This window comes from Dermochelys coriacea, chromosome 2, assembly GCF_009764565.3.
Source record: "Dermochelys coriacea isolate rDerCor1 chromosome 2, rDerCor1.pri.v4, whole genome shotgun sequence".
NCBI classification, from domain to species: Eukaryota; Metazoa; Chordata; order Testudines; family Dermochelyidae; genus Dermochelys; species Dermochelys coriacea.
Window position 1 is genome coordinate 82,522,323 of NC_050069.1, and position 18,873 is coordinate 82,541,195.

Here is an 18,873-nt window from a genome sequence, read left to right on the forward strand (position 1 = left end):
AACTGAAGACACAATTACCTTGATGGCTCAATTTTTTTTTTTTCTGGCTGATGGAGGCTTAGTACTGAAATGGTACTCTTGCCCAAGGGGTTGTTTGAAGGAATACTGTCTGGCTGTGGAGCTTCTTCAGCCTTTCTCTTAGGATATGTCTACACTACGAAATTAGGTCAAATTTATAGAAGTCTGTTTTGTAGAAAGCATTTTTATACAGTAGAGTGAGTGAGTGTGTGTGTGTCCTCACACAAATCCTCTAAGTCCCATGTAGTCGGCGGACTGCGTCCACAGTACCGAGGTAACAGTCAACTTCCGGAGCTTTGCACTGTGGTTAGCTATCCCACAGTTCCCGCAGTCTCCACTACCCATTTGAATTCTGGATAGAAATCCCAGTGCCTGATGGGGCTAAAACATTGTCGCGGGTGGTTCTGGGTACATATCGTCAGGCCCCCATTCCCTCTCTCCTTCTGTAAAAGCAAGGGCAGACAATCGTTTTGCGCCTTTTTTCTTGAGTTACCTGTGCAGACGCTATACCACGGCAAGCATGGACCCCGCTTAGCTAACGGTCACCGTACGTCTCCTGGGTGCTGGCGGACGTGGTAGTGCATTGCTACACAGTAGCAGTTTATTGCCTTTTGGCAGAAGACAGTGCAGTATGACTGGTAGCCATCGTCGACGTAGTCCTGGGTGCTCTTTTAACCGGGCGCCTGGGCAAACATGGGAGTGACTCAGCCAGGTCATTTCTCTTGTTTCATCTCATGGCGATGGAGTCCTACCAGCAGTGCACTGTCTTTTAATCTGCAGCTAGCAGAAGACGATGGCCAGTAGTCGTACTGCACTGTCTTCTGCCGAGCACCCAGGAGGTGACAATGGCTAGCGGTCGTACTGCACAGTCTGCTGCCAGCATCATCTATCTTTATACATCAAGTGGCTCAAAACAAGAAATAGACCAGATTTGTTTTGTGTTCATTTTCTCCTCTCTCCCTCTGGGAAATAAACGGCCTGCTAAACCCAGTTTTGAGTTCTATCCTTGAGGCAGCCATTCAGTTTCTCGCAAAGCCACCCCTTTTGTTGATTTTACTTTCCTGTAAGCCAACCCTGTAAGCCATATAGTCAGTCGCCCTCCCTCTGTCAGGGCAACAGCAGACAATCATTCCGCACCTTTTTTCTGTGCAGACGCCATACCACAGCAAGCATGGAACCCGCTCAGATCACTTTGGCAATTAGGAGCACATTAAACACGCATTATCCAGCAGTATATGCAGCACCAGAACCTGGCAAAGCGAAACCGTGCAAGTAGGCGACGTCAGTGCGGTGACGAGAGCAATGAGGACATGGACACAGACTTCTCTCAAAGCATGGGCCCTGCCAACGTGGGCATCATGGTGCTAATGGGGAAGGTTCATGCGGTGGAACGTCGGTTCTAGGCTCGGGAAACAAGCACAGACTGGTGGGACCGCATAGTGTTGCTGGTCTGGGACGATTCCCAGTGGCTGCAAAACTTTCGCATGCATAAGGGCACTTTCATGGAACTTTGACTTGCTTTCCCCTGCCCTGAGGCGCAAGAATACCAAGATGAGAGCAGCCCTCACAGTTGAGAAGTGAGTGGCAATAGCCCTGTGGAAGCTTGCAACGCCAGACAGCTACCGGTCAGTCAGTAATCAATTTGGAGTGGGCAAATCTACTGTGGGGGCTGCTGTGATGCAAGTAGCCAACACAATCAAAGATCTGCTGATATCAAGGGTAGCGATCCTGGGAAATGTGCAGGTCATAGTGGATGGCTTTGCTGCAATGGGATTCCTCAGCTGTGGTGGGGCCATAGACGGAACCCATATCCCTATCTTGGCACCGGAGCACCAAGCCAGCGAGTACGTAAACCGCAAGGGATACTTTTCAATAGTGCTGCAAGCATTGGTGGATCACAAGGGATGTTTTACCAACATCAACGTGGGATGGCTGGGAAAGGTACATGACACTCGCATCTTCAGGAACTCTGGTCTGTTTCAAAAGCTGCAGGAAGGGACTTTCTTCCCAGACCAGAAAATAACGGTTGGGGATTTTGAAATGCCTATAGTTATCCTGGGGGACCCAGCCTACCCCTTAATGCCATGGCTCGTGAAGCCATACATAGGCAGCCTGGAGAGTAGTCAGGAGCTGTTCAACTACAGGCTGAGCAAGTGCAGAATGGTGGTAGAATGTGCATTTGGACGTTTAAAAGCGCGCTGGCACAGTTTTCTGACTCAGTTAGACCTCAGTGAAACCAATATTCCCACTGTTATTACTGCTTGCTGTGCGCTCCACAATATCTGTGAGAGTAAAGGGGAGATGTTTATGGCAGGGTGGGAGGTTGAGGCAAATCGCCTGGCTGCTGGTTACGCACAGCCAGACACCAGGGCTGTTAGAAGAGCACAGGAGGGTGCGGTGCACATCAGAGAAGCTTTGAAAACCAGTTTCATGACTGGCCAGGCTACGGTGTGAAAGTTCTGTTTGTTTCTCCTTGATGAAACCCCCCGCCCCTTGGTTCACTCTACTTCCCTGTAAGCTAACCACCCTCCTCACCTCCCTTTGATCACCGCTTGCAGAGGCAATAAAGTCATAGTTGCTTCACATTCATGCATTCTTTATTAATTCATCACACAAATAGGGGGATAATTACCAAGGTAGCCTGGGGGGGGGGTGGATGAGGGAAGGACAAGGCCACACAGCATTTTAAAACTTATTGAATGCCAGTCTTCTGTTACTTGGGCAATCCTCTGGGGTGGAGTGGCTGGGTGGCCGGAGGCCCCCGCACCGCATTCTTGGGCGTCTGGGTGAGGAGGCTATGGAACTTGGGGAGGAGGGCGGTTGGTTACATAGGGGCTGTAGCGGCGGTCTGTGCTCCAGCTGCCTTTCCTGCAGCTCAACCATACGCTGGAGCACATTAGTTAGATCCTCCAGCAGCCTCAGCATTGAATCCTGCCTCCTCTCATCATGCTGCCGCAACCTTTCAGCTTCAGCCCTCTCTTCAGCCCGCCACCTCTCCTCCCGGTCATTTTGTGCTTTCCTGCACTCTGACATTGTCTGCCTCCATGCATTCGTCTGTGCTCTGTCAGTGTGGGAAAGCACAGAGGAAGTTTCATCGCGAGTGGTTTTTTTTTTTTTTTTCTTCATCTTCTAATCTTCGCTAGCCTCTGGGAAGGAGAAGATCCTGTGATCCTTGAAACATATGCAGCTGGTGGAGGGGGGAAAAAAGGGGACAGTGGTATTTGAAAAGACACATTTTATAGAACAATGGGTACACTCTTTCACAGTAAACCTTGCTGTTAACATTACATACATAGTACATGTGCTTTCGTTACAAGGTTGCATTTTGCCTCCCCCCACTGCGTGGCTAACAGCGGGGAACATTTCTGTTCAGCCATAGGCAAACAGCCCAGCAGGAACGGGCACCTCTGAATGTCCCCTTAAGAAAAGCACACTATTTCAACCAGGTGACCATGAATGATATCACTCTCCTGAGGATAATACAGAGAGATGAAGAACGGATGTTGTTTGAACACCAGCAAACGTACACTGCAATGCTTTGTTCTACAATGATTCCCGAGTACGTGCTACTGGCCTGGAGTGGTAAAGTGTCCTACCATGGTGGATGGAATAAGGCTGCCCTCCCCAGAAACCTTTTGCAAAGGCTTTGGGAGTATATCCAGGAGAGCCACGAATGCCAGGGCAAATTAATCATTAAACATGCTGACTTTTAAACCTTGTATAGTATTTTAAAAGGTACACTCACCAGAGGTCCCTTCTCCGCCTAGTGGGTCTGGGAGGCAGCCTGGGGTGGGTTCAGGGGATACTGGCTCCAGGTCCAGGGTGAAAAACAGTTCCTGGCTGTCGGGAAAACCGGTTTCTCCTCTTGTTTGCTGTGAGCTATCTACAGCCTCCTCGTCATAGTCTTCCTCATCCCCAAAACCTGCTTCCATGTTGCCTCCATCTCCATTGAAGGAGTCAAACAACATGGCTGGGGTAGTAGTGGCTGAACCCCCTAAAATGGCATACAGCTCATCATAGAAGCCGTATATTTTGGGCTCTGACCCGGAGCGGCCGTTTGCCTCTCTGGTTTTCTGGTAGGCTTGCCTCAGCTCCTTAAGTTTCACGTGGCACTGCTTCGGGTCCCTTTTATGGCCTCTGTCCTTCATGCCCTGGAAGACTTTGACAAATGTTTTGGCATTTCGAAAACTGGAACGTCGTTCTGATAGCATGGATTCCTCTCCCCATACAGTGATCAGATCCCGTACCTCCCATTCGGTCCATGCTGGAGCTCTTTTGCAGTTCTGGGATTCCATCATGGTCACCTGCAGCTTGCCACACTGGCCAAACGGGAAATTGAAATTCAAAAGTTCGCAAGCCTTTTCCTGTCTATCTGGTCAGTGCATCTGAGTTGAGAGCGCTGTCCAGAGCGCTCACAATGGAGCACTCTGGGATAGCTCTCGGAGGCTAATACCGCCTAATTGCATCCACAGTACCCCAAATTTGACCCAGCAAAACCGATTTCAGTGCTAATTCCCTTGTTGGGGGTGGAGGAATGAAATCGATTTTAAGAGCCCTTTAAGTCGAAAAAAAGGGCTTCATGTGGACGGGTGCAGGGTTGCATCCATTTAACGCTGCTAAATTCGACCTCAACGCCTAGTGTAGACCAGGGCTTATACTAATGTGCCATTCTGTAGTACAAACGCGAAGGTTCAACTATTCTCTGATATAGGATGGGTATTTTTACACTGTCTGTGAAAGAAAAGTTGAAAGACCCTCCCCAAGCTAGCACAATGAGTAAGTGGCTGGGATAAGAGGAGAACCTAGAAGTTCTGTCATGGTAGACTATGCTACTTTAGGTAGACAATGAATGTCTGGAAAAGTGTAATATAATGTGCTTTTTGAAGCTGGGCGTTACTACAGATAATTCTAGGGAAATATGTTTGGGAAGGAAGAAGATCCTTCTTCACAATTCAGAATGTCCAAAGGTAGAGCTTCTGTTAACTCGTCTAAGATTTGTGTTCTTTCAGAAAGCGAAATTAAATGAGCCATGTTGCCCTCTTGACTCCATAAAGACAGGTAATATTTCAGAAATGCCAAAAAATTAAGTCTTTCTCTATTTTAAACTTTATTTTACTCATCTCCGTCTTTAACAGCTGCTGGCCTAATTCTCTTTCCTGACAAGTCTAGATTTCTTCCTTCCCATCTGTCCATCCTCTCCAGCTGCCTCAGGCCTTGGTTGATATGCATTACTTCCATAGGGCTGCTTGCAGCTGTGCTAGCATGCCACTTAAATGATCCCATGTATTTGTGGCACTGAAGTCCCAAAGATCAGTGGTATGATTCTGCCTGTTTTTGGAATATGCCATTGTTAATAGACCTCCAGTTTAAATTAACTTGGAAAATTAAAATATCACATAAGGCATTGACTCTATTGAATTGGGATATATGATATGATACAAATTCGAAGATGGGCACTGTATTAGAGCAGTCTAATCCAAACTGCTCTAAATAAATACCAGCAGGTTTCAGGGAAAATGTCTTTGTGGCCCAGCAGCTTTCCTTTTCACATTTACAGCTGTAATTTGAACTCGGTCTAATGAAGGCTGCAGAATTTTCTGTTTAGTAACTACACTTCTTCTTCTGTCCCAGTGGGTATGGGTGTGTGTGTATATATTTATTATTTGTATTACTATAGCATCTAGGAGCCCAGTCATGGATGAGGAATGCGCTTACTAGGCACTGTACAAACACAGAATAAAAAGATGGTCCCTGCCCTATTGACCCATGTAACTGAAGACCATGTAGGTATTAAACTTTAACAAAAATTGCAGTGACAGTAGTACGGTTCATAGTCTCACAGGTAAAATCAACAGAACGCCACTAGCCATCGCCTTCAGCCCCCAACTAAAACCTCTCCAACGCATCATCAAGGATCTACAACCTATCCTGAAGGACGAGCCATCACTCTCACAGATCTTGGGAGACAGACCAGTCCTTGCTTACAGACAGCCCCCCAATCTGAAGCAAATACTCACCAGCAACCACACACCACACAACAGAACCACTAACCCAGGAACCTATCCTTGCAACAAAGCCCGTTGCCAACTCTGTCCACATATCTATTCAGGGGATACCATCACAGGGCCTAATCACATCAGCCACACTATCAGAGGCTCGTTCACCTGCGCATCTACCAATGTGATATATGCCATCATGTGCCAGCAATGCCCCTCTGCCATGTACATTGGCCAAACTGGACAGTCTCTACGTAAAAGAATGAATGGACACAAATCAGACGTCAAGAATTATAACATTCAAAAACCAGTTGGAGAACACTTCAATCTCTCTGGTCACTCGATCACAGACCTAAGAGTGGCTATACTTCAACAAAAAAGCTTCAAAAACAGACTCCAACGAGAGACTGCTGAATTGGAATTAATTTGCAAACTGGATACAATTAACTTAGGCTTGAATAGAGACTGGGAATGGATGAGTCATTACACAAAGTAAAACTATTTCCCCATGGTATTTCTCCCCCCCTCCCCCCACTGTTCCTCTGATATTCTTGTTAACTGCTGGAATTAGCCTACCTTGCTTGTCACCATGAAAGGTTTTCCTCCTTTTCCCCCCCCTGCTGCTGGTGATGGCTTATCTTAAGTGATCACTCTCCTTTCAGTGTGTATGATAAACCCATTGTTTCATGTTCTCTGTGTGTGTGTATATAAATCTCTCCTCTGTTTTTTCCACCAAATGCATCCGATGAAGTGAGCTGTAGCTCACGAAAGCTTATGCTCTAATACATTTGTTAGTCTCTAAGGTGCCACAAGTACTCCTTTTCTTTTTAGGTAAAATCATTGTCATTCTTTCTGAGATAAAACTAGATGGATTAATTGTTACTAGTTGAAACCATCAGATTTACAAACTGTTACTGTAATCTTGTACTCCCATATGATACAGAAAGCCTAACTGAAATAATTAACTTGTCTTAAACCCATCTCGCTGATCTCAAAACTCTCATAATTCAACAGTGGAAATAGTTGAAATCTGTACTCTTGATCTGCTACAACTCTAGCACAAACTGCACTTTACAGATATTATGAATAGAATGCATGGTAGGGATACGTTGCTCTAGTACTTGGACTGGGTTTCCAGAACTGTGCACACACTGAGATCGATAACATTTCAATCCCAATACAAGATTACATTAAAAGCAGCTACTGAACTTGTTCTTACTGCTGTAAAACAAAAGGTAGAAGGGAAGCAAATGAATGAGACTGCACAAAATGGAATGATACAAATAAATACAAGGAAACCCCTCTGGAAACTGTCATGCTGAGTATGTTCCCTTGTCTGTCTGCAAAGTCTAGTTGAACGAAATGCTAGTAATATCCAATAGAATCTTATTTATAAATGGTGGAGAGGCAAGGGGTGGGAATGCCTTTGGCCCTGAAGATACTGTAGTGGGAAAGTAACTCTAAATCGGAATGGAGGTTCTGCCTTGCTTTTCTACAGTACTTACTGGGACACTTTTTCAGACTTTTTTTTTTTGGTTGACTTTGATGGGGAAAGGGAAGGTCATTAGTGTTTACTTACTTTCGTTGATCCTCAACCAGTATTTTGTATTTGCATTCCACGCAAAATGTGAATTTTGGACTGAGTTTTGTGAACCAACATAGCAAATGGGCAATTTTGTAAGACTCGAACCGAAGTAGTCTTTCATTACAGAAGGCTGGAGTTCAAAACGATTGAAAAATCATTGCTTTATGTATTTTTTTTTTTTAATATGCAAGAACTTAATGAATATAGTGGAAGGAGTGGCTTGCCTTGAAGCAATGCTCTAACTCCTGCTGGTGGAATCAGGGACCAGGCCCATTTAGTTCTGAAGAAAAGTAGCCTGTCTTTGCAAGCAGCTTATCGCAAGGTGGATTTGTGAATGTTGGAGCACTGGAAGCGCTCTTGTAGAAGAGAAGTAAATAATATGCCTGGTCATTAGCAAGTGGGAAGAAAATAAAATAGCACTGAGCATGAATAGTCCAATAAATACATTGCATTTTTTACTTGAGGGAGGGGCTTTTAGGTTTCAAAGAAGTTTATCTTCCCGTGGTGGTTGCATTTATATAGATTATGTGGAGGCTGTGCAAGGGAACTAAAATTAGAGTAAAAGAATCAGAGGCTAAAAGTGGAAGGAGAACCAATTTTTTCACTTCAAAATAGGATGTAGGTTCTATGGAATTTCAGCTGCTTTTTGGAATCTTCTTTCATTGAAAGTCTTCCTCTAAGACTTGCTCATTTAGTCTCCTGTCCTGCATTGAGCTCCATACTGGTGGACTTCTTTAAATTCTGGGGCTCTCTTTGGACATAGATATTCTGCCCACTTTATTAAACTTACGAGATAGGGACCCATATTTTATCTTAAATTTGATTTTTTTTCTTCCCTTTCCCTCTTTTTAAAACAAAGGAATTAAATTTTCAACTTCCAGTCACATTGACTTGAATAGTATAATTTTTTCCTCACTTTGTTTACTTTAGCTGCTATCTAATGCTACAAGGACCACAAGGGAGAAATTCTTTCTTTAGGTATTAGGAGCTTTAAGTATTTGTTTGGATAAGTGTTCAGCAGCTGTGAAGCCTGGCAATTTATGAAAGACCATTATTGCTGCAAAGCTGGCTATTTTTGAGAAAGGAGAATTCACTTTTGGGGCATGGTACTCATTACACAATTATGAGTAACATTCCATGAATGACCAAGCAGACTAAAGGATTGTAGAAGTGCTGTTTTAAGATTCTGACTCTACCAGTGAAAGAAATGACTCAATTACTGGGCTTGGTATTGGAGCACACATGGCACCTGCTGTTCCACAAACTGTCATCCTTTGCTGCTGCTGGAATCTTCTCACAATACAACCTTTAGTTGAGACTTCCTGGATTTTATTCGCTTTAGTTAATTACTTTTGATAGTTTTCAAAAGAGCATAAGTTCCATTTGACACAGGCACTTAGGAGCCGAAATCACTTTTTGAAAAAGGGACTTGGATGCATATTGAAATTTTTACCCTTTATCACTATGTTGTGGTAAAGACCTGAGGCTACATTTTAATTTGCAGTCTTTTTTATAATAAATATTCAGATGTCTTTCTAACATTTTTTTTTTCCATGAGTAAAGTTGCAAGTTTAGCATTTCACTTACCTAAGAACTTAACAGTCTTGCTATTCAGCTGGCGAAATTTAAGGAAACTAATGTACATTTTGTTAAAATACCCTCAAGTGAAGTGTTGCATTGAATCTTTTTATAAATTGTGGGCACAATTGACTTTAAACAAACATGCTACCTTGTTTGAGACCCAAAGATTGTAGCACAAAGATGCTGAAAGTGAACTTGGCAATAAACAAAAGGGAAACTGACCTAATCAGCTTTCATTGTTTAAGCAGAGATTGATGCAAAAAGCATGGAGGCAAGTAAATTAAATGTATAAAATTATGATTTAGTTAATGTTGGTACATAAGCAGTTCTTGCTTACAAAATAAGCTGAAACTGAGTCACTATAACTGCTCCAGTTTCAGTTAACTGCGTGTGAGAACTGGGAGGGCTGCAAAGGGGGATGCGAAGAGGACCCTGAGAAGAAAATGAGGGAAAGGCGATAGCAGGGGAAGCTGAATGCCTTTACACTGGGGATGTGGAGGAAAAGCAGAGCGGGGGCGGAGAAAGTCGAAGATTGAAGCTGTCTTTGGATTGGAGGGAAGGCAGCAGGTGGAGGGCTTGTTGGGGTGGGGGAGGCTCTCTGGGAGAGGTCCAAGTGTAAATCTTCCCCTAAAAGGAAAGAAAAGGAGGGAATAGTACAGAGAGGAGGAGGAGGGTTAGTAGGGATATGTTACTGCTTTCATGTTAGTAGTTCTTGGAGCTCAGAAGAGAGTGACACTTGTAGCACCACAGGAAAATAACAAAGGTTTAATAGGTGTGGGGGGGTTTTTAATGCAAAACCCATCTGCTAGCCAGTCTCTTCTTATCCTCTTCCCTCCCACCCAGTCTCCCTGCTCATGTCAGTTTGTGGCTGTTCTATGAACAGTTTACAATGGGATGTTAGGAGCATTACATCAGAGACAAATCAGCCAGTCACACTTCCCCTCCTTTCATCTCACCTCTTTCACTTTCTTAACTCACTTGAAAACAGTAATTCTAGGGGTTAACACGCTCCAATTTTTAAAATGTTGATTAAATATTTGCACCTATGTAACTCTCACCTGCTGAGAAATGCAATTCAAATTGTACTAATTGGCCCAAATTAGAGCAGAACAGTAGAAATGGCTTCCTGCATGTGAGTCCAGGTTAAACACTAGAACAGGCTTTTTTTTTTTTAATTCTGACTACAAACAAATCGGGGAAACATAATTTAAAACTTAGTAATTGTTTGGAACATCAGCCAGTCAGATAGCTGTGTGTTGAATTCAGTTGCAGAATTCTGATATATAAACCTTTAATCTTTTTTTGGAGAGACTTTTTCAATAGTTTAAAAATTGCTGAGACAAAAAATCATCATGTGGGAACAGAATTATCTTGTAATATCGCTCATTTAATCCACAAGTAACACAACACGGCTGCTACAGCTAATTCAGTTTCTATTGTAAATAACTGGTTCAAAGACCAACTAAAATCTCATCTCTCCCAAGAATGTGTCTCTCAAAGCTATTTGAAGGATAGATTCTATTCATACATGTGTCTACTTATAGGTGAGGAATTTGAAACTGGAGCATGAGCAGGAGAAAAACAAGATCTTGTCAGAAGCACTAGAGACGCTAGCCACTGAACACCATGAATTAGAGCAGTCTCTAGTTAAAGGATCACCGCCTCTGAGCATGCTTAGTGAGGAACAGTTCTATGATGCTGTTTCAGGTAAGCAAATAACATCCAGAACTTGTGGCAAATGTCGTTTTTTGTTTTTTTTTTTTAATGGGAGGGGTCCAAATCTAGTTGTACCATCTAGGGCACCTGTATAGAAATGTACTGCAACATTTGCTTTACTTCTCATGTATTTAGTTAAACAAGTGCTTAAGTACCGCCTGAATCTGGGCTTAGAACTGTGGCATGTTTCCGTCTACCAGGAGCAGAGTCTGCAAAACTTTGGTTGTGGCAGGGCTGATCACCAGAATGGCTATTACTTCCCTCAACTTTTTTCTATTAAGTAAAATGTAAGGATATTCTGTAAAGACACAAGCCAAGAAACTTTCAATTACAGCTGACGTGACTCACAGAAACCTTTTTGTTTTCTTTACAATGTTTCATTATGGATTGAGCTAAGGTTTGTTCCCAGTCACAGGCTGAGGGATGGATGACTGTTTTTGAGGTGCCAATTCCCCTTCTCTTTCCCATAACTTAAACGTCAGTATTGAACTAAAATTTTAATGCAATTTTTTAATTAAAAGCACCTGAGCACAATGGTATCTGTGCCTCCATAGGTCTGTTTCTCTGAAGATTGGTTGTTTTTTATCTGAGGTGTAAGGGTGTAGGATGTGTGCATGAATTTTTATATCTTCAAATATGTTTTAGGGTGGTGTTGGGGAAAGACTTGATCAAAAAAGTGTCCAGATCCTTATCTGAACATAGTTAGGGTTTGAACTCAGTCTAAGCCCCAGCCTCAGCACACTTACCCCTGTCTGTGGCGCCCCCTCCCGTTCCAGCAGCCACAGCCCCACTCCTGGCTCCAAGGGGGGGCGTAAGGTAAAAAGTTTGGCTAGACTGCGAGAGTAGAGGGTCCCAGAGCTTGGGCTCCCGCCTGAGCCCGAATGTGTCGACACATCAGTTTTTAGCCCCACAGTCTGAGTCAGCTGAGTGATCTCTTATGCTTGTGTAGGCATACCCATAGTGGTAGCTGAATCTGGTGTTATAACTCAGGCGTCATAACTCTGGTGTCATAACATCTTATTCCTTGGTCCTGAAGAACTTCACACTGTCCTGGAAACTGTTCTGTGATACACACAAGGAATAAAAAGCAGTGGTATTTATATTTCACCGGATCCGTATTGGTTAATCAAGGAGTCTCCTAAGTAGTTTTGAAGGTAAGCCCTACCTACTTATCTTAGGCTAAAGGAAAGAAGTCCTTTGTCTGTGATGGTGGCAGAGGTGAGGAGGGGGAATTCCGTAACCAACAGTGGAAAACTAATTTTAAAATTAAAACTTAGGCTAATGCACCCTCTACATTTTGTCTAGGTTTCATACCTTTGAAGGGGATTTCCAGTCACAAGGATTTCTTGTGGTTGAACTGCAGGAGTTGTCTGACGTTGAATAATGCAGATTTGGGGTGCAGTTTTCTGAAATCCTAGGATTTCAGTCTGGTCAGAGTTTAAGGTCAGAAGGGGCCTAGTCTGGCCTCCTGTATATCATAAGCCCCCAACTATCCAGCACCCACATGAAACCCAACAACTGAAATTAGACTAAATTATTACAGTCTTTAGGAGATTAAAACTATATTCCACAGGTAGAGAATAGGAGGGACCAAAGTGCACCAATGCCTGAGGCCTCTGCAGTGGCAGGGAATTGATCAAGTGACGTGTTCCCAGATGATCATGGCAAGCAACCTGAATCCCACGCTACAGCAGAAGGTGGAAAACCTCCAAGGCCACTGTCAACGTTACCTGGGGGAAAATTCCTTCCTGACAGCACATATATGTTCATCAGTTAAATGCAGCCAAGCACCAGTGAAAAGGATATTGGATGGTGTGGGCCAGTCTCCAGCTGTGGCCATCTCTAATCCTTCAGAGGAAGCAGACAAACCCACAACCCAGTATGTTGTATGTGTGCGCGTGCGTACTTGAGCACGAGAAGTCCCTTCCTGACTCCTGCAGATTACCGGTTGAAGCATGAGATTTTTAGAAACTCCAAACATGAACCAGAAGATACCCACAAGACTGCCAAGCCCTGCCCCTCACCATCATAATCAACACCATCATGCAATCCTACTCATAAATTTGTCTAGCCCTCAAAACTGTTTGTCCCCAATGCACCTATTGGGAGGCTGTTCCAGAAACTCACTCCGATGGTTAGAAACCTTATTCCAGTTTCCCACGTGGATTTGTTCATGGTCGGTGTATATCCATTTGTTCTTGTACTGACATTGAAAAGATATCGGGCTAAAGTACAGACTTTCTGGAGCTTATCTCCCTGATGTATTTACAAAAAGCAATCCTATTCCCCCCTTAGCCTGCCTTTTGCTAGGCTGAACAAGTCAGGCTCTTCCATTCTCCTTTAAGATAGACATTCCATTCCTCTGGTCATCTTTGAGTGTCTCTGTTCCCGATTTTATAAAAATGCCTTCATTAATAACTGTTATATCAGTCAGACAATTATTGAAATTGGGAGGATAGCTGGTCAGGAGTTCATCATTTTCCGGTTGAAAAATGCCCTTTTCCTCAAACAGAATTTTTTCATGGGGGAAAAACTCACCTTTGCTGAAAATTTTCAACTTTTGTCAGGAAAACTGAAGTGTCATTTCCCAGGCTGCCTGCCTGAAAGCCTTGAGGAAAGGGAAATTGACAAGAGCTTTCCAGGTGGTCAGTTGGGAAGCTGAGATTGTCTGTCTGTTTGTCAAGAAACATTTTTTTTTCCTTGAATCCCTTTGGGGGGGGGAGCCCATGTTTTCTGACACGTCAGGACACTTTTTTTTTTTTCCAAAATGTGGAATCTTTCACAGGAAGGGATTTCAATTTTCCAGCCAGCTCTAATTTTGGAATGGTAGCCACAGAGCACCACCACTGCTGCTTTTGTCATGAGGCCAAGAGTTCTCTGAGTGAACCCAGCTTTCAGCCCTAAAGTAAACTCCATATCTCACCACTGCTCCTGTCCAACTGTTGCCCTGAAAGAAAAAGCAGTGGCTTGGAATCCCATGCACAATTTTATTATATACAGCCAAAAAATAAACATCCGGGAATTGGAGGAGTAGGTTTGAGATGCACTACTTAGGAAGAAATCTGCAAGCTGGCTGTTTGGTCCTCTATACGTTGTGGGGTATGGGGTTATTTTTTTTTTCCTTTTTTTTTTTTTTTTTTTAAAGGACAGCAAAGCTGACATGCGAGCTGTGGCAGTGGGATGTGTGGGGGTGACCTGGTGACCTCCAGTTTGAATTTGGAATCCATTCTGTGGTGTTCTTGCCACGTGGACCCTGAAGGGATTAAATTAGCAGTCCAGAGTGACCATCACAGCATAGGAGTCTGACAGTAAGCAACTAGGGAGGCTCAAGAAGCCTGAGGCCCTGGTTCCAGGGTTTGGGGTGGCAGGATTGCATAGTCCCATGTGGCAGGGAAGGGCTCAGGTTCAGACAAGAGGTGTAAGAGCATGCCTTACAGATCCAGAGCTGGAAACGGTAACTAGTCCCTGTCCAGACCCATTTGGCTTAGAAGTACATAGGATCCAGCAGTTGGGTGCACTCACAACAGACTTGTGGATTGGGCCAGGCTGTGACACAGGCATCGTTGGTGTTCTTTGAGAGGGTGGTGTGGCACATTGTAGTACCTCAATCAGGAAATGGCCTATATGCATGGCTACTTCAGCTGTGACTTGCTTTTTAGGCCAAATTCTCTTCCTCACTGAGCTGCAAACAGCCAGTTTAAAATCCCTCTGTAGGAGCTGTTTTATATAAGTACTTACCTGCAATTTTGCCAATTGGTGAGCTAGTAGAAGCCTACGTTTGAAATAATAGAATTCACAGATCTGACTTGCCCTGTGGAAAGGTAAGGGACTGGTATTGTTTTTTAAATGAATAACGAAGTTCACATTCTTCAAGTGCTTGCTCATATCTATTCTAATTAGGTGTGTGTGCGTGCCACGTGCATAGTTCACCAGAAGGTTTTTCCCTTAGCAGCACCCGTGGGATCAGCTTTGGAGCCCCCTGGAGTTGTTCCTGCATGGCACTGCATATAGGGCCCTGCCAATTCGCTGCCTCTCCAGTTCCTTCTCATTCTCCGTGGTAGTCATCAGAGCATTTAGTCTCTCGTCTTTGAGCAATTCTCCAGCGTATTTTTTTGTAAATAATTATTAGTTTTTAAAAATTGTTGTAGTTAGACATCTAGACTTGAGGTACTGGGGGATGTTTCCCTCCCCGCTTTCCAGTCCCTATCCCGGGTCTGGGGCATGCCTCAGACCCAGGGGTTTAAGCCGGCCGGGGTTTGCCAGAAACCTATGCCCAAGGGCGACCCGCACTCAGCTTGTCTAAAGTGTTTGGGGGAGTCCCATATAAGTGGACAGGTGCAAGATCTGTAGGAGCTTTTGCCCCCGCATGAAGGAGAGGGATCACAGACTAAAGTTATTGCTGATGGAAGCAACTCTCCACCCCCAGTCTGAGTCAAGCCCCATGGACACAGCACCAGGCTTCTCCGCATCAGTGCGCAGCGCACCGGCTTTGGTCCGGCAAGTGCTGCAAGGACTCTGGGGTCAGAGACCCTCAGCACCAGCATTCCCCAATGCTGGGCACAGCACAGGATCGATTTCAGCACCGCTCAGGCTCCTGTCCCGAAGAAGCAGCGCAGGAAGACTGATGGAGGGCGCTCCCCTTCCCATGCATGGGAACGTGAACCCCAGGAAGGGAGACTGGTGCAAGACCGCACTTCCCCTCCAGCTCAGCAGCCAGCACAGTTGACTCCAGGCCCATGGGAGGGACCATTGGGTCCAGTAACACCAGAGGAGACCCAGGTGGAGGATTTGGACTTCCCTTCCACACCAAGAGTTGTGAGGTGGTGCGGGACCTGATAACATTGACGGGTCCGCAGTCCCTCAACCATGGTGTCACGGCACTGGTCCTGAGGCCACAAATGACTCAGGGGCCACCAGTGAAGTCCAGGGGCAAGCCAGCTATGATTCAGCAATGATCTACATTGCCCCGGCACAGATTCCCCAGCACTGACAGGCATGGCGCTGCCATGGTCTCTGCTTGCGGACTCATCGGAATCCACATTGGACACTGACTTTTATATATGTCCAGGGAAGCTGACATCGTAGCTACTAGCACTCCCAGTCAGCGGGGATGACCCAAACTTTTCCTTTGGTACCTTGGCCACCACAATGACAGGTACTGGCTCAGGTGCCGACTCAGTGGCCCTTTTGGACCCCATGGGCTTTCCACCAGTCCCAATGGGTCCACCTCGGTACACTTCTTTTCGGTCACGTCTGAGAGAAGGGCCAGAGATCTCTCCTAGGCATCAGCCACCGCTACCGCTGCCAGCGACACAATTGGTACTGCACTCAGCACTGCAGCTACACTCAGTACCTTGGACTGTGCTGCCGCTGCAACCGGTACCAGGGCCGGCACCAAAGCAGACTCCAATTTGTGGGTGGAACTGCAGCGTTTTGAGAAGCCAGATGGACAGGAGGAGGCCTCCCATATTTCGGGCTCCTCCTCCATAGTCTCCAGATGAGGCAGTGGCAGGAACATCCTCAGGGCCTCCCCTTCCTGACAGCAGAACCCACCTTGAACTTCTGAGGCAGGTCGCTCGGAATCTTGGGGTACAGATGGAGGAGGTCACCAAGGTGTCAGACCCAACGGTGGACATTTTATCCCCAGCAGGATCCACTAGGGTGGCCCTTCCCCTGACCATTCAGGAGAGAACACAAACCCTATGGCAAACACTATCCTTTCTGGCTCCTACAGCTAAGAGAGTCAAGAGAAAGTATTTTGTGCCCTCGAAGGGCTATGAATACTTGTTTACCCACCCCCCTGCTGGACTCGTTGGTAGTGACTGCTGTTAACGTGAGGGAAAGGCAAGGGCCTACCTCTCGAGCTAAGGATGCAAAGAAGCTGGACCTCTTCGGGAGGAAGATGTACTACACCGGAGGGCCCCAGCTTCATATTGCAAATCAGCAGGCGATCCTTAGCCCTTATAACTTTCAAGTCATGGGTTGTAATGTCCAAATTCTCGGACCTTGTCCCAACAGATTCTAATCTGGAATTCTCGGCTCTCGTGGATGAGAGCAAGACGGTCATCAGGACATTGCTGCAAGTGGTGTTAAACTTTGTGGACTCTGCAGTGTGGACTTTGGGCATCACAATGTGCCGATGCTCATAGCTGCAGGCCTCAGACCTCCCTGGGGAGGTTCAACAGACACTTCAGGACCAACTATTCAAGGGGGCCATGCTGTTTTTTGAAAAAACAGGCTCGATACTCCACAGTCTGAAAGACTCCTCTACCACCCAGCATAGACCATTTAGGCCTCAACCACGACATGACCATACCGGGGCAGTTTAGGCAGTACCAGAACCGTAGGTGTCCCAGAAACCAGAATTGGGGTTGCCAACCCCAATCCTCAAATAACAGGGGGTCTGGGTTGTCCAGGCAGACCTTTTGAGGATGCGCCCGAGGTCGTCATACCCACCTCTCAACTGGATCTTTCATTCCCATTTTCAGAATGTCTGTCCCATTTCTGTTGAGTGTGGTCCCAAATCACCTCAGATCATTAGGTCCTTCGCACAGTAGAGATGGGATATTCTCTCCAATTTTCCTTGCCCCCACTGCACCTCCTTTCAGGGACCCCTCTCACGAGTAACTTCTCATTCAGGAGGTACAAACCCTCCCTATCAGCGGGGACTGTGGAAGATGTTCCACCGGAGCTCAGGGGAAAGGGGCTTTACTCCTGGTATTTCCTAATACCGAAAGTAAGAGGGCCTCAGACCCATCTTGGACCTGCACAATCCCAACAGGTTCATGAAGAAACTAAAGTTTCGAATGGTCTCTGGCCACTATCATCCCATCCCTGGATCCAGGAGATTGGTATGCTGCTCTCAACTTGGACGCATACTTCCACGTTTCCATAATCCTGCCTCACAGGTGCTTCTTAAGGTTTACAGTCAGGAGTTCCCTCTACCAATTCACAGTACTACTGTTCAGCCTATCATCAGCACCTCTGGTGTTTACCAAATGTATGTCAGTTGGAAAGGCAGATGACTGGCTAGTCAAGGACCCATCTATCCCGATGTCTGACCACCAAAGCCTCAGCCATAGAGTGGGGGACACACCTTGGGGAGCACAGAACTCGGAGCCTTTGGTCTCAGGAGGAATTGATGCTTCACATCAATATAAGGGAGCTCAGGGTAGTTGGGCTGGCTTGTCAGGCCTTTCAGCCTCTCCTGGAGGGCAAGTGCATATTGGTCCTGACAAACAATACAACAGCGATATTTTATATCAACAGATAGAGGGAGCATGCTCCTCTCCCCTATTTCTGGAAACCCTCACACTGTGGGAGTTCTCCATAGGATGCTTCCAAAAGTATGGAGTGTACTATCTTCCAGGGTTGCAGAACAAACTAGCAGACCACCTCACAGGTCTTTTCATAATGGCGAGTCGTCTAGCCACCTGGACATAATAAACAATATCTTCCAGTGGTGCGGAGTTCCCCAGATAGATCTGTTAGCCACAAGGGCCAACAGGAAGTGCCTACGATTCTGCTCCTTCCTAAACCACAGCCCAGATTTGTTGGCAGATGCCTTTCTCCTTCTATGGAAGGGCTGCCTGTTCTCCGCGTTCCCTCCCATACCTCTGATTCACAAGATCCGCCTCAAAATCCAGAGTGACGGAACCTCAGTGATCCTAGTGGCACCGGCCTGGCCACATCAGCATTGGTACACCATGTTACTGGAGCTATCGGTGGACGCTCAATCACTCTACCACTAGTTCTGGACCTCATCACGGATGAGGATAAGCAACACAGATGGCTTCAACACCCCAATCTTGAATCTCTCCACCTCATGGCTTGGAAGCTGCGTGGTTGAACCCGCTAGAGCTTACATACTCAGACCCCATGGGGAAGTTCTTTTGGGTAGCAGAAAGCGTTCAACCAGAGCGACTAACCTAGCCAAGTGGAAGAGATTCGCGATTTGGTGCTCACAGAATCGTATCC

General features: G+C 45.6%; 1 protein-coding gene across 9 annotated transcripts in view; it reads left to right on the forward strand.

Annotated features, from left to right (window-relative positions):
• OSBPL1A (oxysterol binding protein like 1A) overlaps positions 1 to 18,873 on the forward strand; it is a 158,366-nt gene that overhangs the window by 95,663 nt on the left and 43,830 nt on the right. For 7 of the 9 annotated variants that reach the window (XM_038390999.2, XM_038390998.2, XM_043507971.1 and 4 more), the window contains one exon: positions 10,725 to 10,887. The exons of the other annotated variants lie outside the window; for them this stretch is intronic. In XM_038390999.2, the coding sequence (XP_038246927.1) occupies positions 10,725 to 10,887 (163 nt within the window). The remainder of the gene's footprint in view (positions 1 to 10,724; positions 10,888 to 18,873) is intronic. 9 annotated transcript variants of the gene reach the window in all.